The sequence below is a fragment of the Antechinus flavipes genome, chromosome 1, assembly GCF_016432865.1.
Source record: "Antechinus flavipes isolate AdamAnt ecotype Samford, QLD, Australia chromosome 1, AdamAnt_v2, whole genome shotgun sequence".
Lineage (NCBI taxonomy): Eukaryota > Metazoa > Chordata > Mammalia > Dasyuromorphia > Dasyuridae > Antechinus > Antechinus flavipes.
The window spans coordinates 656,290,027-656,312,909 of NC_067398.1; the positions used below are offsets into that span (position 1 = coordinate 656,290,027).

General features: G+C 42.2%; 2 protein-coding genes across 2 annotated transcripts; both read left to right on the plus strand.

Moving 5' to 3' along the window:
• Nucleotides 1–5,482: 5,482 nt before the first annotated feature.
• On the plus strand, nucleotides 5,483–8,322 carry RLN3 (relaxin 3). The gene is made up of 2 exons (XM_051965992.1): nucleotides 5,483–6,682; nucleotides 7,229–8,322. Exons 1-2 carry the CDS (start codon nucleotides 6,520–6,522, stop codon nucleotides 7,507–7,509), a joined length of 444 nt encoding a protein of 147 aa, XP_051821952.1. The 5' UTR covers nucleotides 5,483–6,519; the 3' UTR covers nucleotides 7,510–8,322.
• Nucleotides 8,323–8,597: 275 nt separating this feature from the next.
• On the plus strand, nucleotides 8,598–22,805 carry IL27RA (interleukin 27 receptor subunit alpha). The gene is made up of 14 exons (XM_051971684.1): nucleotides 8,598–8,752; nucleotides 10,142–10,295; nucleotides 10,766–10,935; nucleotides 11,035–11,189; nucleotides 15,707–15,851; nucleotides 15,986–16,074; nucleotides 16,790–16,973; nucleotides 17,408–17,587; nucleotides 18,436–18,537; nucleotides 18,635–18,793; nucleotides 19,367–19,492; nucleotides 20,138–20,234; nucleotides 20,430–20,523; nucleotides 20,690–22,805. The coding sequence occupies exons 1-14, from the start codon at nucleotides 8,617–8,619 to the stop codon at nucleotides 20,891–20,893; spliced, it is 1,995 nt and encodes a 664-aa protein (XP_051827644.1). The 5' UTR covers nucleotides 8,598–8,616; the 3' UTR covers nucleotides 20,894–22,805.
• Nucleotides 22,806–22,883: the final 78 nt, after the last annotated feature.

Here is a 22,883-nt window from a genome sequence, read left to right on the forward strand (position 1 = left end):
CATTGACTCTTGCAAAACTTTCTATTCCAAATTTTTCCCTCCTTTTCCCTCTTCCCTAGATGGCAGGTAGTCCAATACATGTTAAATATGTTAAAATATATGTTAAATCTAATATATGTATACATATTTATACAGTTATTTTGCTGCATAAGAAAAATTAGGTCTAAGGAAAAAAAAACCAAAATGCAAGCAAACAACAGAAAGCGTGAAAATGCTATTTTGTGGTCCATACTCAGTTCCCACAGGCCTCTCTCTGGGTGTATGTGGCTTCATTATTGAACAACTAGAACTGGTTTAAATCATTTCATTGTTGAAGAGAGCCACGTCCATAAGAACTGATCATATTGTCTTATTGCCATGTATAATCATCATCTAGTTCTGCTCATTTCACTTAGCATCAATTTATGTAAGAGTCTCCAGGCCTTTCTAAAATCATCCTGTTGGTCATTTCTTACAGAACAATAATATTCCATAACATTCATATACCATAATTTATTCAGCCATTCTCCAGTTGATGGACATCCATTCAGTTTCCAGTTCCTAGCTACTTCAAAAAGGGCTGCCACAAACATTTTTGCACATGTGGGTCCCTTTCCTGCAAAAGGGTCTTAAAGCAGCCCAGTCAACTTTCGGATAACTTTTTTGTCAGTAAGCTAACTTTACATCAAGCCTAAAAATTTGCATCTTTGTAATATCTAACAGAATAATTATAAATCCTGCTTTACCATGCATGACACCCTTTCAAATTCCTGATGGGCACTAAAATGCCCATCTAAGTCTTCTGGCCAATAGCTATCCCTTCAACCTTCTGTGGCATAATTTTTTATGTGGGACATTAACCAGCTTATTCATGTCCTTCCTAAAAAAATGTCTCCAAAGGACTGAACACAGTACTCTTAAGGTGCAAAGTAAAAAATAGATATCCCCAATCAGTAGTTGACTCTTAACTTTTCAACCTTACACTTAGGAATTTTCCGTTTTCCCATTAGATTGTAAGCTCTTTGAGAGGGCAGGGACTGTCTTTTTGCCTCTCTTTGTATCTTCAGTGCCTGGCACAGAATAATCAATTGATTTACACTTAGTACAAATTGCCTTGGAATCTTGTTCTTTATAAATAATATAAGAAGGTTCTCTCTGGGGGAGAGAGCAGGTTTCTCAGGGGAGGTTTTCTTGGAGGCTGCCTTAGTTGCAGTTGAAAGTAATACCCAAAATGCAGCTAGGTGATAAAAGTTCAGATCTTTTATTTTCTCTAATATAGCCCAGTTAGCTTAGGCCTCTCTGCTTGGTTCAAAGAGCTCCCTCCGAATGTCTCCAGATCCAAAGGTTTTGTCCTTCAGCCTCTATCTCTGCTTTCTTCGGCCTCCAGAGCCAGCACCATGTTGAATCTGTCTTGTCTCTGAGAGAGCCTTCTCAATCTTCACTGAACTCTCGACTCGTAGCTTCTTCCTCTGAAAACTCTTCTTCTGCCACCAGCCAGCCAAGTGGAAAATATTCTAATGAATCACTCTTCACCGGCTTATATCTGACTCTTCTGAGAGAATGGGATTATGAGTTTTCTCCCAATGTGCTCTCTGGCCCTAAGAGCTTCAAGGGAGATGTGAATTCAGATATCTCATACTAAACCCTGAAATTTCCCAAATGTGTGAACTCCAATGAGTAAAGGTGCAAACACAAGCACTGTATCAATTAGTTCTACTTAGTATCTTGTTTCAGGTTCTGGCCCAAAACATCATCTTGTAAGATCAAATCAATAATCTATCAACTCTAATGAGTTAGCAGTTTGTAAAGATTCCAACAGATGATATATACCATATTGATGTTTATGACTTGTATGTTCCTTAAGAACAAGCATAGCCATTGATTCATCTTTATGATGCAGTATTTTGTACACAATAGTTAATATTTGTCCAAGTGAATTGGAATTTTTACTTTCCCTAGCTAATATTTCTTCTCAAACCTAGGGTGATTTTTTGTTGTTGTTGAAAAAAATCCTTTGATACTGAGTTCTGCACACCCAGGTGATCATCATATAGTCTTGTTGCCACCTGGTGCCACCTGGGTGCTTCTCTTATCCAGGTGAGAGAAATACAACTTTAATTTGTTGAATTACAAGAATTACCCATTTGTGGGCTGGAGATCTCCCTGGAGCCCTTGGGAATGCATGATATAGCTTCCTAACTTGTCACTTGACTTTCAAAGCTTACAATCTTACAAACTAAAATGATTGGAATCTACTTGGTGAGATTATTTCTCTCCTTGTTTGAACTGAGGTTTTATATCATTTCCAATTGAAGAACTGCTTAAATCTTATTATTTGATCTATTCTTACCTACCATAGTATTTGTTAAGAAGCTCAGCGGTCCTCAAACTTTTTAAATAGGGGGCCAGTTCACTCTCCCTCAGACTGTTGGAGGGCTCAACTATAGTAAAAACAAAAACTTTGTTTTGTGGGCCTTTAAATAAAGAAACTTCATAGCCCTGGGTGAGGGTGATAATTGTCCTTAGCTGCAGCATCTGACCCGTGGGCCATAGTTTGAGGATTCCTGGAAGTGTTTTACAAAGCTTAAAGTACTATATACATGTTATCATCATTAATCTGTATAATTCCCCTAAATTTTGTTAACTGTTTAATAAGTATACTAGTTATTCATGATCTTTTCTGTAACCAGTTTTTGGTGGGAACCTAAGCTGGTTAAAAAAATATATGCTAAGTGCTACCCTTCCCTTGAGAAGTGTGATCAGGGAAAGTAGGCCCTTAGACTGCCATACTTGAGTTGTGGTAGAGAGATATAACTATAGCTCAATACCCTTTTTGAACATAAGTAAAAGAGCAAATGACCAGCCACTTGCCCTCCTGCTCCCCACAAATGTGGGAAATCTTCAGCTCCTATTTGAGAGATGGGCCTGTTCCTAAGTTAGATATCTATGCCACATTTCAGAGTCAGTCAAACCATATATAGAGTTAGTTCCCCACACATATCTTATGCATAGGACTCAAATCTGGGCTTACTCTGAATCTTAAAATCTATCATTTGTGGAGAAAGGAAAGAGATCAGGGTTTTGAGTCATGCGAATCCCATAACCCGAGCCAGTATTTTACCCCAAATCATACTAATCTTGAACCTGAAGAAAAAAAAGAACAAGGTAGCAGATAATTGGTGCAGAATTTTTATCACTCAGTTTTTTTTTTAAACAAAAGATTCAGAGGGGGAGGAGATGAGTTATATGTTGAAAATTCCTGTAGTAGAAAAGAAAAAAGGAAATAAAACTGCAAAGAAAAAGGGTCATGTCAGATGACAAGTTTTCCTTTTCTAACAGGTTTCTAGGCTTGATAGATCAATGACATGTGGTAGATATATCAGAAAAGCAGAATTTCCCTCATGATATTCTCATGAACAAGATGGAAAAATATGGGTTAGGTGAGAGTCCAGTTGAGTGGATTCTGAATTGAATGACCAGACCTAAAGGGTGATTCATTAATTAGTTAATGTCAGCTTGGAAAGGAGTGCCTCAGGGACCATCTAGATGTCTGTGGTCCTGAGCTGTTTGACATTTCTCAATGACTTGGATGAAGGCATAGATGACATTTTAAATCCAATTTCCGGTGACCCAGAGCTAAGGATAGCTAACATACTGCATGGTAGTCTGGATCTGAAAAGATTTTTGGCAGCTTGAATGAGGGACTATATCCAATACAATTAAATTGAGATAAATTTAAAATCCTTTGCTTGGGTTAAAAAAAAATCACCTGCACAAGTAATTTATGGGAGAAATGTGGCTGAAAAATATTTTATATGAAAAAGATTTGGAGATATTCATGGATTGAAAACCTAATATGGGATATGGCAGTCATAAGAAACTAAATCTTAGGTGGCAGATAATAACCAGCACATATATAGCATTTCAAGCTTTGCAAAACACTTCACAAATATTAACTTGTCATAATTCTTGGTGATAAGTACTATTAATATTTTACAGATGAGGAAACTGAGAGACAAAGATTAAAGCGAGTTACCCAAGGTCAAAATTTTAAATATCTGAAGCTGGATTTGAACTAAAATGACCTAGCCACAGTGCCACCTAGCTGCCCAAGGAAAGAATTCATACAAAGGAAGTAGTGTTTGCTCTTAGTTGCACCAAAGCTCCATGGAGCGTGCCCAGGAGAGAATGAACATGTTGATGCAATGAACTGAGGACTCTTCCATAAAAAGCATAATTAGAAGGAAATAGATTCAAACTAAAGAAGGTGGCAGCAGAAAGGTTACAGCTGAAGGTAATAACAGAAAGGGCCGTTCGTGGGAGGAAGATTAGGCATGTTCTACTGGGCCTCAGAGAGTGGAACTAGGAAAAAAGTATGGAAGTCAAGAGAAGGCCAGCTGATGCTTGATGTAACAATTGGAGCTACCCACAGAATGTCCCTTGAGGTCCTGTCTTTCCAGCCAGACCTCAAACAAAGGTTTACCTTATGCTCAGATACAGGACAAAATGGCTCCTGTAGTCCTAATTCTGCAAATTGTATAATGAAGGGATTGGGCCATGTCCACTAGCCAGCTTCAGTCCTGGGACTTCTTTTCCCCCTACACTATTTCACTTGGTAATCTGATTCAATTATCTCTATGCTGATGATTCTTAAATCCAATTATCTAATCCCAGCCTCCCGTCTAATCTCCATCTTGAACTAGATATCCTGGAAACATCTTCAACTCAACATGTTCAAAGCTAAACTCATAATCTTTTCCCCCTAAAACAGCCTCCCTTCCAAATTTCCCTACTACTGTTGAAGGGCATACAATGCATGCAACCTGGGTGTTGTCCTTGACTTCTCACTTTCATCCTTCTAATCTGTTGCTAAGACCTATTGATTTTTACCTTTGTAATATCCGTCAAAAATGCTGCCTCCTCTCCTTTAATACTGCTACCAATCTGGTGTAGGCCTTTATGTCCTCCCTCCTGGACTCCTGGACTATTGCAGTAAGTTTTTGGTGGTCTGCCCGCCATACATCTCTTCCAGTTCTAATCTATCCTCTACCCAGCCAAATCCCAGCTAAAATCCCACCATTTACCAGAAGCCTTTCTCAATCCCTCTTAATTTGATTACCTTTCCTCTGTTTATTTCTTATTCATCCTTTATATACCTTATTTGTATATAACTGTTTACATTTCATTTCTTCCATCAGATTGTGAGTAGCTCAAACTTAGGGGCTATCTTTTCATCTTTCTTTGTATCCCCAGAACTTAGCATAGTCTGGCACATAACACATGTCTAATGTTTATTAACTGAGTGACTCATTTCTTTCAGGCCCTATCATCCCTTGAATTCCCCTGGCTCTGTACCCCTTAGTCCTGCTTCTCATAGAGCCTCAGGACTTCTGTTTGTTTTTCCCTTGGTCTAAGCCCCATTGAAAAGGTGATGGATCTTGCTGTTTTGTACACACACACACACACACACACACACTCACACAGAGGTTAGACACACATACACTCAGATTAGACCTGGAGTTAGAATCCTCATGCTTTGTAGCTATGTAACCTCAGAGCCTTTTGGGAACTATCCTCTCCTAATTAATACCAATTAATATTCATACAGAAATTTAATGTTGGCAAAATACTTTATACATGTTACTTCTTCGGATCTTCACAACAACTTTAATATTTAAGGTCTTCCACAGCTGGCACCTAACCACATTTCTGGTGTTATTTCCTAGTACTTTATTTCATGGACTTCACATCCCAGCACATCTGGACTATGTTTAGCTGTTCAATAAGCTTCCATCATTCACCTCTTGCCTCCATGGTTTTGCATAAGCTACTTCTCATGTTTAGAATGAACTACTTCCTCTATCTTTTCCTCTGGGAAAATCCCTAATTTCCACGATTTATTTGTTTCTTTTCCTCGTTTCCTCAAATTCTATTTACTTATTTAGGTGTTAAATTTCCTGAGTGTAATATTTTTGAGAGAGGAGATTTTTTGTCTTTGTACATCCAGCTCCCAACTCTTGAGTTCTACATGGCAGGTGCATAATACTAATTCATTGAACCAAAATGAATTAAAACCTCTTCCCCTTTCTAGATTTAGGCTTATCTAAAATGAGGGAATTAGATTACATTGTTTCTGAGATTCTATCTTGTTCTAAATCCTATGAGAGTGTTTTTTACCAGCTGAAAGATCCAGGCCCTTTGGCTTCAAGTTGGAAGTCCAGTTATTTTCCTCATCTGCAGCAATGACACATCCTCTTCAGTCCCCGCCTCCTCTGTCCCTGCCTGATCATCAGCTTCTTTCCCATCCCTGGGAAAAGGTTATCGCTAAACCCAGGTGACTTCCTTGGGAATGGAGGGGTCGAGGAGATGGACACCGGTCCTGCTGCTAGCTAGAGGAGATAAGAGAGGTCATACCTTATCTTATAACACTTGGCTATAAATGGGAGGCAGAAGCAGGGATGGAAAAGGCAGCGGGACCTGACATAGCGCTCTGGTTCCAGGCAGGTATTTCTCCCCAGCAATCCTTGCCTTTGGTCCACCATGCCCAAGGCTGTGCTACTCCTGGTACTGTGGGCTTTGCTGGGGAATCTACCAGCAGCTGAGGGCCGGACATCTCCCTACGCAGTAAAGCTGTGCGGCCGAGAGTTCATCCGGGCTGTCATCTTTACCTGTGGGGGATCTCGATGGAGACGAGATAGGGCAGGTGAGTAGTGGGAAGGGAGGGGACACCTGAGAGTGGAGCCAAAGCCTAAACCATTGACCGTGGATGCTGAGAGTATGTGTACATGTGTGTTTCAGGCTGGGCCAGGGAGAGCCAGAGATCAGGCAGAGCAGGAAGGGGACACAGAGGCAGTCTAATCAGTTTAATCATTCATTTTACAGATGAGGAAACTCAGGATAAGGAGCACAGTCACATGGTCAGGCAGTGCCAGAGACAGGATTTAAAACTAGATCATAATTTTCTTGAATAAGAGGCTTCAGACTGGAAGAAATTTAGAGACTGTTTAATCTAAACAAACCCATTAGAATCCATGCACTTTTAAGGGCTCTGTGGGGAGAAAATGAGTCTGAGGTGGGAGAGAGACCTCATTCTGTCCTGGGAAAAAAGGAGGACCTGCAAGCACAGATTGCACCAGCTGAAAGTTTCTAAATCCCTTTTTAGTGGAGGGAAGTCTGAGGCACTTAAGGGACTCAGCCCATTCAAGGGGAGAATTCAAGAAGCTATATCATGTCTTACTCTGTTTTCTAGGGAATGCCTTTGCTGAGGAGTTGGGGGATGAGTCCCAGGAGACCACTTCGATTGAATGGCTGTCCAGCCCCCTCGTGCCACTGTCCAGGGAGCCTGAAGACTTCTACAGCAGTGTCAGAGGCCCTAACTGGTCCGGGATGTCCAGAAGCCGACCAGAATTGGAGCCTGAGGCCAAGCCTGGCCAGGGCTTCCTTCGGGGGGGCCGGGATGTTTTAACAGGCATTTCCAGCAGTTGCTGCAAGTGGGGCTGCAGCAAGACTGAAATCAGCAGTCTGTGTTAGATTCTCAGGGGGAGATTAAAATTTCTCTGCAGAGTTTTAGACTCAGGGGAGTCTGACTTTTCCCCTTATTCCTCCTGGTTCTAGACTCCAGTCCTCCCCGCTCTTTGCCCTACATAAAGCCACATTCTATGTCCTCTCTCTGCTCTCTGTCTCTCTCTTTCTCTCTCTCCCCTCTCTTCCCCAGACTCTGTTCTTCCCTTTGTTTTCCAGTCCTAGAGTGGGGTACCCTTCCCTTCCATGTCCCTACTCTAGTTTCCTTTCTGGTGTTAAGATTTCTCTCTGCTTCTCAACTTCTCTCTAATTGCCTCTACCCCCAGTTCCAGATCTATGTACTGTCTCCTCAGCTTTGTACCTCTCCTCTGCCTGGCCCTTGAGCTTCCTCTACCCTGATCCTGTTTGGGAAATGGAGCCTGCCTATCACCCTTCTGCTATTTTTGTGGATACAAGGAGGAGGAAATCAATTGTAGGGGGTGGTCATAGAGAACAGTCCTAAAGTCACTGATTTCTGGCCCTGGGGAGGGAAAATTGTCATACGGAATTATGGATCATACATTTAAAGCCAGACAGGGCTTCAGATGTATTCCCACAGTTACAATTTGGGATTGGCCCATACATGATGGTGAATATCCACTATCATACCTACATTATTTTACACCTAGAATCATCCAGTCACACAGGGCAATGATAGATAGTTGCTATTTGCACTCACTATGGGGGATGGGGAAAGGGTGGGTGGCTGGGGCTGGGAGGCCGGATGCATGGGTTCAGGATGTGGGTTGGCCCTGGTCCAGGCTCTCTCAAAATCTCAATAAAACTCTGAATGACTTTGTGTGTATGTGTATCTATTGATAATTGTAGGGGTAGGTGGTCAACTAGCCTCCCTTCTCCCCCCACTCCCCAGCTGAGGGGCAGTGCACCTCCCTTGAGCCTCAGTTTCCCCAAGAGAAATCCTCATTGGTCCTTTGGTTAGGGCACACCTCCCTCCCACAATCTGGGACTTTCTGCCCTGAGCATGGGGTTGAGGGTTGTTATTACCTCATCAGTTAGAGCAGGAAGCTAGGTCCGGGGTCAGCTGGAGGGAGCAGAGGGAGCCGGGTAGGGGCTGCCATGGATACACTTGGGTGCAACTGGACTCCAGGCGCCAGCTTTCCTCTGTTCCCGGCACAGCCGCTACCCCCAAAGTTACTGCTATTGCTGTGGCTATTGTTGCCTTTGCCAGTGAGGTCTCCGGATGTCCCAGAGGGTGAGTAACTGACTATAGCCTTCCATGCCCCTGATCTGCTCACCCAGCTCTGGTGGCTCTGGAGGGCCCTTCACTTCACGCTGAGCCTCAGGCGGGTGTTGGGTGGGATCCTCTATACCCTTCTTTTTCCATTCCCTCTCTCCTCCTCTGGGCAGTTCACTCCCTGTGAATATAAGAGAGCTGAGAATGATTTATATATGTATAGCTTGGAGGAAGAGAAGAGGGAGGCTTGGGAGGAGTAAGGCCCCAGTCCCCTGGTGTGGTAGAAGCTGGAAGTTGCTCCTTCAAATGATTTTTATTTAACTGCCTGTGTACATAAGTCGTGCTGACCACTGGGTAAGCAAGGAACTTTTGATAAAACATCTAGAAAATTCATGGAGATTCCTATTAGTGGGGGATGATTATTAGTGTAAAAAAAATTGAGACTTATAGTTAGTTGAAATTTGAATTGGAATCCTGACTCAGACGGGTCCTCACTGGCAGTGGGGACTGAACTTTTAACCTTAGTTTCTTAACTTCTAAAATGTACAGTTTTATAGTCCTATAGTCCCTACCTCCCATGGTTGTCAGGAAGAATAAATGAAAGAATGTATATAAAGTGCCTTGGGAACCTTAGAATAAAATGTCATTTATTACTCTTAAGTCCTTATACTTTTTCAGTTTCATCCTCTATGAAATGGGGCTAAAAGTATTTGCACTATTTAACTTACAAGATAGTCATGAGGAAAGTGCTTTGCCAATCTCAAAAACATTGGGTTGTGGTATTTTATGAGGCTGTATGCTCTTCACGATTACATGATCAAATGGAACACTGAAGTAATACATATGAATCCATCCACAAGAAGGTCATGATTGAGTCAAACTCAAGGATTCAGATGCTCCCAGGCAGAAAGGGGAAGTCAGGAGGGTCTATAGAAAAGAGTTCAAAAATAGATGAGCTGAGGTACTGCCCATCCTTTCTACTGACCAGCTGCTGGATTTGAGCCCTCTCTGACCTTCAGCATCCTCCTCTGTGAAATGAGGAGATTGGATACCATAATCCCTTTCAGGTCTGACATTCTGTGAGTTGAGCTTTAAAAGAATGGAAATTAAGCAGATAAAGAGGGAGAAAACTTGTAAGTGTAGGAGACCACGTGGGCCAGGAGAGTGGTGAGCATAACTAGGAGTCAGAGAGGTCTATAGTTTGGTTAGAGAGTGAGGAAAAAGTGGAAATAAGTATAGGGGCCCAATAGGAAAAGAGATTGGAAAGACTGGGGGGTGTGTGGCAGATCTGGAGTTGCTTTGAATGCCAGGAAGCAGGGACTGATCTTGACTATAGCTGCAAGAAGTCATGGGTTTATGGGGCAGGGGAATAATGTGACAAGATCTCTCTGTGTAAAACTGGAACAGGATGGCATGCGGACCAGGAATCCATGCCCTCCTGGGCTTCACTCCATCAACTCCAGTGCTACTATATGAAGCCCAAGGAGTACATGAACTGCACCTGGGCACCCAGCTTGGACCCTGACATTCCTTATAACTTCTACTTTCAGAGCTTAAAGTAGTGAGTAAAACGACTTTTCTACCACACCCCTCCTCTCCCACATCCCTTCCTCCATCACCATCAGAACTGGCAGCTTTCAGGTCCCACCCTCTAGCCCCACTGATGTACTTCCTCCTCAAGCCGGGGAGAAGACCCGGCACTTGGCACCCCCAAGCAGATTTGCTCAGGTTTCAGGATAATTTTATCCTCTCCTCCAAGTGATTAAGTTGGTCCCTTAATGAAGAGGAATGTGGTACATGGGAAAGAGCCCTGCCTTTGATGCTTATTCAATGTGATATTGGGCAAATCACTTCATCTCCTTGGGCCTCAGTTTCCTCATTTGTAAAATGAAAAGATTTAAAGTAGATGATCCTATAACTTCTATCGACCTCATGGGTCAGATGAGAGGATGGATAAAATCCAGCTCTAGGATGCTTCTAGATTCCTGTGTCCTGCCTCCTCCACGATCTTTCTGTTTTCTCCCTCACCAGTCACTCTAATAGGATCCAAAATGTCACAGTGCCCAGAGATCAGAGCTGGGTCATTGTGGAACGGGAGCACCTCACCATCGCTGACCAATACCTTGTATGGCTGAGCCCAAAGGACAAGACTTCCCAGCCTGGCGACCCAGCGCCACTCAACTTGTCTTTGGATCACATAGGTACCTCCAGAGAGCGGGGAAAGGGGGTTCCTGTCTGGAGAAGAGCTTCTTAGGAGTGCCTGGGGTTCACAGGATTATTGCTCTTTTTCTCTTCTACAGTAAAGCCTGAGCCACCAAAACTAGGCCAAGAAGTAGAGTTCTCTAATGACCCTACAGAGGTCACTGTGACTTGGACCCTCCCTGACTGGCCTTCCCATGAGAATTTCGAGTGTCAGCTCCGCTTCCGGGAGGTCTCTGCTTCAATATGGCAAAAGGTGAGTCACATCCCCCAAATTTCTGAAGGCCATTTTGGGTTTGATGTTCCAGAATAATATTAATGATAATAACTAGTATTTACACAGTACTGTAAGACTTGCAAATTACTTTATATATACTAATTTGATCATTTTTATTATTATTATTATTTTTTCAGAGCCAGAATTGGTTTTATTGATATTTTTCATGTTTTTTTTCCCACCATATTCATTTCTCAGTCTACACCCTACACTCTCGGTGAATCCTTCCTTGTAACCAATAAAAACTGTTAAGCAAAACTAACCTACACAGTGACCATCTCTGGCAGTGTATGCTGCATTCCATGCCTATTGCAGTCCAGCTCTCTGCTGAGAGGAGGAAAGTGTGTTTCATTATCTGTTCTGAAATGAGATTGGTTATAATTAATTCGAGTTCAGTAGTCTTTTGTGTTTTAATTTACACTATTTCAGTCATTATGGATATTGTCCTTCTGCTTTTGCATATTTCACTCTATATACCCTACCTACCAATATGGTAAGGCCATTGGATTTGGAGATAGCTATAGTTCAGCTGTTTCAGTCATATCTGACTTTTTATGATCCCATTTGGGGTTATCTTTTTTTTTTCCTCAACAGGATTTTATTTTTCTAATTATCTATAAATATAGTTTCCAACATTAATTTTTTGTCAGATTTTTAGTTTCAAATTTTTTCTCCTTCCTTCTCTTACCTCCCCCCCTCAAGATACTAAGCAATCTGATATAAGCTAATATAGTAATATTGTACAGTCATTTTATTTATTTATTTATTTTAAAATAACTTTTTATTGACAGAACCCATGCCAGGGTAATTTTTTACAACATTATCCCTTGCACTCGTTTCTGTTCCAATTTTTCCCCTCCCTCCCTCCACCCTCCTCCCCTAGATGGCAAGCAGTCCTATATATGTTAAATATGTTGCAGTATATCCTAGATACAATATATGTTTGCAGAACCAAACAGTTCTCTTGTTGCACAGGAAGAATTGGATTCAGAAGGTAGAAATAACCCCGGGAAGAAAAACCACAATGCAAATAGTTCACATTCGTTTCCCAGTGTTCTTTCTTTGGGTGTAGCTGCTTCTGTCCTGAGTTAGGTCTCTTTGTCAAAGAAATCCACTTCCATCAGAATACATCCTCATACAGTATCGTTGTTGAGGTATATAATGATCTCCTGGTTCTGCTCATTTCACTTGGTATCAGTTCATGTAAGTCTCACCAGTCCTCTCTGTATTCATCCTGCTGGTCATTTCTTACAGAACAATAATATTCCATAACATTCATATACCACAATTTACCCAGCCATTCTCCAATTGATGGGCATCCATTCATTTTCCAGTTTCTAGCCACTACAAATAGGGCTGCTACAAACATTTTGGCACATACAGGTCCCTTTCCCTTCTTTAGTATTTCTTTGGGATATAAGCCCAGTAGAAACACTGCTGGATCAAAGGGTATGCACAGTTTGATAACTTTTTGGGCATAATTCCAGATTGCTCTCCAGAATGGCTGGATGTGTTCACAGCTCCACCAACAATGCATCAGTGTCCCAGTTTTCCCGCATCCCCTCCAACATTCATCATTATTTTTTCCTGTCATCTTAGCCAATCTGACAGGTGTGTAGTGGTATCTCAGAGTTGTCTTAATTTGCATTTCTCTGATCAATAATGATTTGGAACACTCTTTCATATGAGTGGAAATAGTTTCAATTTCATCATCTGAAAATTGTCTGTTCATATCCTTTGACCATTTGTCAATTGGAGAATGGCTTGATTTCTTATAAATTAGAGTCAATTCCTTATATATTTTGGAAATGAGGCCTTTATCAGAACCTTTAACTGTGAAGATATTTTCCCAGTTTGTTGCTTTCCTTCTAATCTTGTTTGCATTAGTTTTGTTTGTACAAAGGCTTTTTAATTTGCTGCAATCAAAATTTTCTATTTTGTGATCAGTAATGATCTCTAGTTCATCTCTGGTCATAAGTTTCTTCCTCCTCCACAAGTCTGAGATATAAACTATCCTATGTTCCTCTAATTTATTAATAATCTCATTCTTTATGCCTAAATCATGGACCCATTTTGATCTTATCTTGGTATGCGGTGTTAAGTGTGGGTCCATGCTTAATATCTGCCATACTAATTTCCAGTTATCCCAGCAGTTTTTGTCAAGATTATTTTTATTATTATCATGACTGTTATCATTAGTCCCATTTTACAGATGAGAAATGACAGGGAAAGCCACATAAACAATAAGTGGCAAAACCCAATTTTCAACTCAAATTTTGGGTTCTCTTTATGCTATTTCATGTGATTCCCCTCACAAGCAGACTGTAGATAGGATATAACTATGTCATAACATTTTTAAGTGCCTCCAGGGTACCAGACACTATGCTAAGTGCTAGGGATATAAAAAGAGACAAAGGACAGTCCCTGTCTTCAATGGGCTCACAATCTAATGGATAAGACAATGTGCAAACTAATATGTACAAATGGAACAACATTTGTATCTTCATGATCCCATTTGGGATTTTGTTGGCAAAGATACTATTAGTGGTTTGTCATTTTTTTTCTCTGATTCACTTTATAGATAAAGAAACTGTGATAAAAAGGGTCAAGTGACTTGCCCAGGGTCACACAGCTGAGGCCAGATCTGAACTCATGAAGATGAGTCACCCTGACTCCAGGCCCAGCACTCTATCCACTGCGCCATGTAGCTGCCATATATAGGATAAATAGGAAATAATGAACATAAGGGAAGTATTAGAATTAAGGCAAATTGGGGAAAGCTTCTAGTAAAAGAAGGGTTATTAGTTGGGACTTAAAAAAAGCCAGGAAGGTCAGTGGTCAGAGTGGAAGAAGGAGAATGTTCCAGGCATAGGGAGAAACCAGAGAAAATGCCAGGAGTCAAGAAATGAATGTCTCATTCATGGAACAGCCAGGAGGCCATTGTTACTAGATTGAAGAACAGATAAAGTATAAGAAGACTGCAAAGGAGAGTGGAAACTTAGTTTAAAAAAGGTTTTAAATGTCAGAGGATTTTGTATTTTATCCTGGAGATAAGAGCCAATGGAAATTATGGAGAAAGAGGAAGGATCTGACATAATCAGACCCAGAATAATCTAGCCTACATATCTGTGATAGGATGAGAGATGTGGGCTGAGGTATAAAACAATTCTGATGTTTTAGATTAGGTTGAATGACTAGCCACAAAGAGTAGTGATTAAAATCTCCATCTGTGTAATAATTTCCATGTAGAAGAGGCTGGGGAGACTGCATCTAGAAATACACAATCATGTATAATGGAAGTACCCTGCTCTAGATTTGGACCATGTGCAGATATGCCAGAATTGGTCCCAATCTTCCATGATTCCTTTGCTGAGGTAGGGAATCCATGTCATAATGCATATCATATTTTTTGATATATTGGGCAATTTTGCTAAGAATTTGTTTTTCTTCTTTCTTCTTTCATTTTAAAAAAAATGATTTGTTGTAAGGAATGATTCTCTGGGAGGAAAGAAGAAGGATTCAGTGAGGAATCTAGGTGATATAGCAATATAAAATTTTTTATAACATTGGAGAGAATACTTTTCTTTGAATGATGGTTGAATTCTAAAACCAGATTAGAAAGAATTTAAAAGAAGAAAGGAAAGCAATGAATCTATATAGTTGTTTTTTTGTTTTTTGTTTTTTTTTGTTTTTTTTTTTTGGAACTTTGGCTATGAAAAGGAAGAGAGAGGGAGGATATTGAAGAGATGATAAGGTCAAGTGAAGGTTTACTAAAAAAGAGGAAATCACAGATTTGTTTGTAAGCAACATGGGAGCCAGGAATAGAGAGCTATTGAAGATAAGGGAGATTGATGGGAGGGAGATGATTGTAAGGGCAGTCAGATTCAAGACAAGATATCTAGGAGGAGCAGTATGTTATTATCTATGTTACAGTATGTGAAGATGCACTCATACGAAGAGTAATTGGAAGTAATTCATTGGATTCCAAAGACAAGAACTAGGAAAAATGGGGTGGGGGTGTGGAGTTGTGGATTGTATTGATTGAATAAGCCAAGCCTTTCACAGTTGAGCTTTATTACCCCATTTCTGTCACTGTGCACAATGATCTCCTGGTTCTTCTCACGTCACTTTGCATCAGTTCATGTAGGTCTTGCCATATTTTTGTGAAATCACCCCCTCACCAGTCATTTCATAGAGCACAATAATACTCCATCACAATCAGATGTTAGAAGGCTATCTTCATTCTGTATCACTTTATTTGGCTTCCTGTGAGGTTATCATATGCTGCATAGGACCACTGAGATTTTTATATGGCCCTTGGAGAGGGATTGTCTGAAGATCATTATATGATGCATGAGAGAAATGATTATTAATTATTATGTGTAATAATACTGGCCCATTGAAGTTAATCTATAGATCCACGGAGGTTATTACATGATCTATGGGAGCTAATTCTCATCCATAAGGGTTATGATCCCTCCTTATCTTTCCCTCAGGTGGAGTCTAGAAATTTATTTCATGAGCTTCAGGGCTTAAAGCCAGCCACAGTTTATGAAACATCCTCCCGCTGCCGGCTGCAAAACAACATGGGCTTTTGGAGTGACTGGAGTGCCATCCTGAAATTCCAAAGCCTCCCAGCTGGTAAGAAGTCCCTTCTTCTCATGGGCCTGGGAGGCCCAGTCCCGGATGTTCCTATGCTTCGTATTTCCTGTCCCTTCCTAGCAACTAAAGAAGTCCCTCACTCTACTCTCCTTTCTCTTTGTGCTTCTGTTTAGCCCCAACCGGCCAAGTGGATGTGTGGATCTTTGGGTCACCCTGCAGCAGCTCACGTCCCCAAGAAGAGCCCTATGTATTGCTATGGAAGGTGACCTGGGGTCTAGGGTTGTCCCTATGCATGGGCCTCAGCCAGAGGTAGTTGTAACTTGAACATAGGAGCTGGGGTGGGAAGGGGAAGGTAAAGGCATAGAGACTGGGGAAGAGGAAACTTAGGCTCACTTTTCAGAGGGCTGTGTCCCAACTGGGGCAGCATGATATAATTGAAAGAGTGTTGGACTTTCGCTGATTAAGGACCTGGGTTGAAGTAATTTATTCATCCTACTTAGTAACTGTGTGACTTTGAGTAAGACTCTCCCCCTTCCTGTTTATCAATGTCTTCTTTTGTACAAGATGGGGAATGATATTTGTTACTTTAAAAGGTTCAAATATTCTAATATAAAGGGATGTGCTTTTCCAGGAGGGTAGGAACACTTGTCTTAGAATATTAATGGATTTTTAAAGTCCTCTTCTTCTAAAAACTCTGCAAGGAAGGTAGTACAAGATATATTATTTGCTCATTGCAGATGAGAAACCAAGAGAGGGAGGTGACCCAAAATGGTCCAAGGTAAATGGCAGAATCAAGACCTAAGGTCAGGCTTCCTGAATACAACTCCAGCAATCTAAGCTAAACTTTAAATCCCTTTCTTCCAAAGTGGCCTAGCATCTAGTCCTGACCTTCATATACACCAGGCATTTAATTAATGTATCTTGAATGAATGCTGATCTTCCTCATGTCACATTGGTTCCTGCTTTTCCTGTCTTAGAACCTCATGCCTGGGTTGGGGCTCAGCTATAAGGTGGTATTCCAGGTACCAGGTGAAGACCTGCACTCCAAAGTTGTACCCTGCTGCAATGTCACCCTTCCCAAAGGCACAGAGTGGATATCGATAGTGCCTTTCAATATTACTGGCCAGGGACATACATCTAACCTTACTTTGGCTTGTTCAGGTAAGGGACTGTGAGCTTTCTCCAGGAAGTATGGGAGAGAGATGGTGAGAGATTATCCTGTTTCCTGGGGGGGGGAGGGGAAGGGGGAGTCCTAGGTATCCCAGAGTAGGGTGTTTTGCTTCTAGAAGGAATAAGCTGCCCATCTCTAGAAGTCTTCTACTTTCTGAACAATATGGGATATTGTCAAGAGGATCCTTGTTGACATACAGATTGAAACAGATGAATATAGAAATGTCTCCCATTTCTGAGATTCTGTGACTTGGGGGAAGAGGCCATGGAAAAACAACAGATAGGAAAGAAGCACTCATTGGGAAAGAATTGAATAAGCCACTTGCAATGGGAACAGCAGATAGGGAAGAGGTATAATAGGGTCTGATTTCCCTACTGTATTGACAGGTAGGGCTCAAAGCCTCTTGGTTTGCACTTGTCCCTAGGTTCTGCTCCTAAGAAGGTCCAAGTACACAGCATGCAAAATCAGGGGATGTTGGTCACATGGGCTCCAGAGCCACAGGAACACCAGGAGTTTGTAATAGAGTGGATCCAAGAAGAGATGTCTCCTCAGGGGCTCAACTGGACCCGTCTACCAAAGGGGAATCACAGCATTCTGTTGAGAGGTACATTAAGGAACCAATCAGGCTATAGGGATGTCTGTATCCTCCCTCTAAACTGTCAAAGGGTTCTACAGGCTGATGGATAGGTGGACAGGAAAATTTGTGTCATGGTGAAAAAATAAATTAGGAATGGTTAAAAAAGAGAGAGAGAGAGAGCTGGTGTCCACAGTGGACTGCAAACTCAAAAAGGAGGTTGGTCATGCAATACAAAAAAGTAACTGCATTGTGAGTCATTGGACCCAAAAGAGTGATAATCCCACTATCTTTTGTCCTATTCAGATCTTGTCCCCATATTATGTTCAGTTCAAAGGCGTTCAGTCAGGATGGTGAGAGAACATAAGATCAGATCATAAGATCAGCTCGGGAATGCTGAGTTTGGAGAAGAAAATATATAAAAGGGGCAGAAGTAGATTAATGACTAATAACTGTTTTTACACAATTGAAGGACTTTGGTAGTGGTTGGTGGAGGTTGCAGACATAGGCTTAATATCAGGAAAAACTTTCTCCTGGTGAGAATTGTCCAAAAGCAGAGTGAGCTATCCTAGGGGTCAATGATCCTTTTTTATTTGTAAGTCCTTTAGGCTTGATGACTGACTGTTTGGGGAACCTGTTGTAGAGGATGTGGACTTAGTTGGAGGTGGGAGTGTTCTCATTGTTTTCAAAGATGCTTTACAACCCGAAATTTGGTGGTTCTGGGAGCTTGGAAAGGAGAGGCTCATAGGCAACAAAGATGAAGAATAGAAGATGTGATAGGAGGTGGGGAAAGCAGGCGTGGAGGTGGGATGGAGAAGGGATGGGAATGGGCTTTTCCTGTGATTTTTCTGAACCCATGTCCCCTCCCTTCTTTCAAGGAAACTTCAAGAAAGGAGTTCCATACCGTGTGACTGTGAGCAGTGTCTCTCAGAAGGGCCTGGCTTTTGCCTCTCCAGTCTGGGGGTACAGTCAGGAGATAGGTAAAGGAACTGGGATGGGGCATAGGAGAAGGAGGGGTGGCACATGGGTCCTGAGGAAGGGGTTGCAAAGGCCTCTGATATTTCTTTTTCCCTCCAGCACCCCTAGAAGGGCCAACTCTGTGGCAGATTCCAAATTCTGCCAGTGGAGCACTGACTGTAGCATGGGCTGAGCTCCCCAGAAGAAAGCGTGGGGGATACTTCACACACTACACCGTATATGTGCAGCCAGATTTGGGGTCCCCCACCCTTCTGAATGGTAAACATGTACCCCCTTTTTCTTCATCCCCCTGTATTGGCCCCTAATCCAGGTTTAGATTCCACCTTCCTGGCAAGTCTTTGAAACACTGTCTCCAGCCAGTCCACTGTGGCTAATCCTGGAATCTACCACCCAAGGACTTCTGACCTAGCACACTTGCTCACAGAATCACAGAATTATGGAAAGGCCCTCAGAGATTACCTAATCATCTTATTTTACAGATAAATGAACTAAGGCCCATAAAAATCAAGGAATTTACTTGTCACACAAAAAATTTAGGCGCATAGGATTTAGTTCTAGACAGAGCTTGAGATATTATAGTCCAATTCTTTCATTTTACAGATAAAGAAACTAAGAAGCTGAGAGAAGGGGACAAGTACTGGCCCAGGGCCACTCTGTGAATAAAACTCAGGTTTCCTGGCTTCTGGCATAAGGCTATTTCCTTTGTCCACACTGCTCCTGAACTTAATGCAGGTTTCTTCCAGGAAGCCTCCCTATCTTCCCTCTATTAGTCCCCTCTGCTCTATTTTCTCCTCACTGACCACTCTGTCCACATCCTCTCTGTCCCTTTAGTGAGTGCAGATACCAGAAATATAACCCTGTGGGACCTGCCTGGAGGATACTATAAGATGTGGGTGATAGCATCCACCATTGCTGGTCCTGGACAGCCTAGCCAGATCCTGCAATTCTTCCTCCCTGGTGGGTATGCTGGAGACATAAAGCCCAGGTGCTGCTGGGAAGGGGGAGGGATGTAGGTTTAAGAACTACATTGTGGAGTTAAGGGAGCGGCACCCTTATGAGATGGAAATTTTGCATACAATCTTTTGACCCTCACTTCATTCTAAAGAAGTCAGAATTTTTTTTCTTTTTCTTTTAAGGGATATTTATAGTACCTTATTGTAAAATTTGGGTTAAGTGTTTAGTCACAAACTATATTATACAATACTATACATACATTTTATAAATTTCTGAGTTTTTAAATTTTTTTCTGTGATATCTGCTGACCTTTGCATGTTATCTGCAGTTTCTATAAAAAAAAAAAACTCCCCTAAACTTCTCATTTAATTTCCCCATAGCATATCAAAACCATTATGGGGAAAATAGTGATGTGGAAGTGATAACTGTACTGACAGGTGATGATGGTGGATGGTAAATCCTAGCTTTTAACAGAGGATTAGAGTCTGAAAGGAACAGCTGCTGGTCAATGGAATGCATGGCTTTGAAGGGGAGTCAGGATGCTAGGGGCCTTGGATGAATTGGAGGTGGGTACAGGTTAGGGGAACATGCTGCTTAACACATATCCCTAGGCCCTGATATCTGATTCCTGGCTTCTTTTGCTCCTAGAGAATAATTTGGAAGAGTGGAAAGTGCTGCTGATTGTCCTGCTGTTCTGTGTCATGTTATTGCTGATTTGCTGCCTGGGTTTGGCATTTTCTAATTGGTGAGGGCTTTGGATGCCTAGGTCCTGGCCAGGACTGCCAAGGGGAGGGGAGAAAAAGTGTGGCTTGTACATGAGTCTATTGGGTAGAGAAATTCTGGATTTCTGAGAGGACAGAGTATCTTGGGTTGGAGAGCCCGATGCCTTCATGCTACCCCTTAACTATGTCATTGACTTTCTTTTCTTGGCCTGACTCAGCTGCCTCCAACTCCGTCACAAGCTTCTGCCACACTGGGTCTCTGAAAGAATCCCTGATCCCTCCAATAGCAAGAGCTTGCAGTCTTGGGGAGAGGTGAGCAGCTGGGCTTCCTAATCTATGAACTTGGAATTTAAACTCCTCTTTGAAGCTCTTGAATTCCTCCTGTCTGTCATATGTTGGGCATGGGAGGAAGGAGAGGAATGGCCGGGTGGTGAGGGAAGGAAGACCCAAAGCCTCCCTTTTCACCGTTCTTCATTAGGAGCTTCCCCAGGCTTCACCTCCCAAGGAGGCCCTTTTCCTAGAAGTGGAAGAAGTGGAGACTCCAATATCCCCAGCCCTCCAGGCTCCAGAGGCTGCCATCCCACTTGCCTCTGGATATGAGAAACATTTCCTGCCCACACCTGAAGAGCTGGGCCTTCTGAGCCTGCCCAGATCACAAACCTCTACCTGTCCTGGACTATGAAACTGCCGAGAGGATAGATCTATGATGTAGAGGAACCAAGCTCAGGATCAAGGCATCGTGGAGGCAGGGGAACCAAGTCTCAAAACCATAGAACATCAAACCTGGAAAAGGTTTAGCAATCTTCTTGTCTGTTCCATCTGCCATCTTACAGAAATAGAGACTAAAGGGGCAAGGAGAGAGTGAAAGAAGATGGGCCAAGGCCATATAACAAGTTAGAATCAGGGTTGGGACTCAATCTTGACCCCTATTGCACCTACTAAGTCCTTTTATGTTTTGGGAGAACTTTAGAAAAATCCTTGTGTGTTAGTCTGGTCATTTGGAGCACTTGGGGAGAAAAGGACATGACTTCCCACGGTGAGTTAGAAAGTTTAGGGCTGGAAGGGACCTCAAAGGTCAAATAGTCTACCTCCATTCCTCTTGTAGAGTAGGAATAGAAGTGCAGAGAGAGGGAGCTTTCCTCAAGGTTGCATGGCTCATTAGAAGCAGGAGAACGCAACAAGACCTAAGCGCCTGACCCTAAATCTAAGACTTTCTCTCTTTTGGCCTACATTCCTCATTCATCCTACCCACATTTATGAGCACAGGATTTAGTTGTCTCTCCCCTGCCCCCAAATCTTGTATGGCCTCCCCACTGCGATGGGACCAAGTCCAAACCCTTCTTCTTTACGTTCAAGAGCCTACAATCTTGTCCCAGCTCTCTAGATTGCTTCCCACGGCTTCTCTCTGCCCCCCACCTCACTGCAGAACCCAACAGTCTATATATATAGCTTATCATTCATATCTAAAACACATTCCCACCACATCTCCAGATTTTAGTTCCCTCCATTCACTCTTCCCTTATCCCCTGAACCTCTAATCCATCCTTTCAGACTTGCAGATGTCACCTCCTTTAGGAAGCCTTCTCTCCAGAATGGATTTCCTCCCTCCTCTCTACTCTCCATAGACTCCATTTGTACCACTCTCACTAATACAGATTATATGTCACATTGGTCTTGGATTCTAGCTGCCTTATCTCAGACTGGGCTGCAAAGTCCCTGAGGGGCAGGATCTAGGACTTCTCCATCCTTGCTTTTTCCCCAGTGTGACCCAGAATCAGAGGCACTTAAGGACACAGAATTAACATCCATTGAGAGCTTCAAGGAATCTTGAAAACCCTCCAGTCCAAGCCTTTCATTTCATAGATAAAGAAACTCAGGCCTGTTATAGATGTTAAGTGATATATGGCTAAGGTCACTCAAGTGGTGAGACAGGGGTGGGATTTGAACCTGGTTTTTTTAAAATTCTAAATCCAATGCTCTTCCTATTTCACAATGCTGCTTAATGATTGAACTGAGGGAAACTAAGGCCCCCGGGAGGTGTTGGCCAGGGAAAAGGTACACCATGATCCCACCCAGATCCCAAGGTACCAGTCCACCATTGTGGACTTGAAATCATGAAAGCTTGAGATCAAGTTCTTTCTAAGCCCCTTCCTAGCTGAGTTAACCACGGACAAGTCACTGGATCATCGTCTCATTGGTAATATGATAAGGATAATAATAGCACCTACCTCATAGGGTTGTGAGAATCAAATGAGATCACGCCTGTCAGGCGTTTCACAAACTTTAAAGTGCCATAGAAATGCTAGCTATTTATTATACATTAGTCCTATCTACTTGTTTACCATTATTCCTAGCTCAAGTTTCACAGAAGGACTTCTACTCTCACCATGCACCTTGATGACAGCTCCCAGGATTCCCATCCAGAAGGGACCTTGTCTTCTCACTTCCTTTTGCAAATGAGAAAACCGAGACCCAAATCCCTAGTGAGGAGCAGACTCCACCGCACTGCTATGTAACCATGACTTAGAGCTGGATGTCAGTCTGAGCAGTCATTCAGTTCACCTTTTTCATATAATAGATGAGAAAATGGGATCAGAGTGAGGATGGGGCTAAGCCATACAGATAGTAGTGAGTCATAGAGTCGGAATTTGGACCCAGGTTCTCTGACCCCA

Coding starts and splice junctions, on each gene's coding strand:
- RLN3 (XM_051965992.1), top strand. CDS start 6,520: ATGCCCAAGGCTGTGCTACTCCTGGTACTGTGGGCTTTGCTGGGGAAT. Junction 6,683..7,228: donor ATGGAGACGAGATAGGGCAG/GTGAGTAGTGGG, acceptor TCTGTTTTCTAG/GGAATGCCTTTGCTGAGGAG.
- IL27RA (XM_051971684.1), top strand. CDS start 8,617: ATGGATACACTTGGGTGCAACTGGACTCCAGGCGCCAGCTTTCCTCTG. Junction 8,753..10,141: donor GTCTCCGGATGTCCCAGAGG/GTGAGTAACTGA, acceptor AAACTGGAACAG/GATGGCATGCGGACCAGGAA. Junction 20,235..20,429: donor GGTTTGGCATTTTCTAATTG/GTGAGGGCTTTG, acceptor GGCCTGACTCAG/CTGCCTCCAACTCCGTCACA.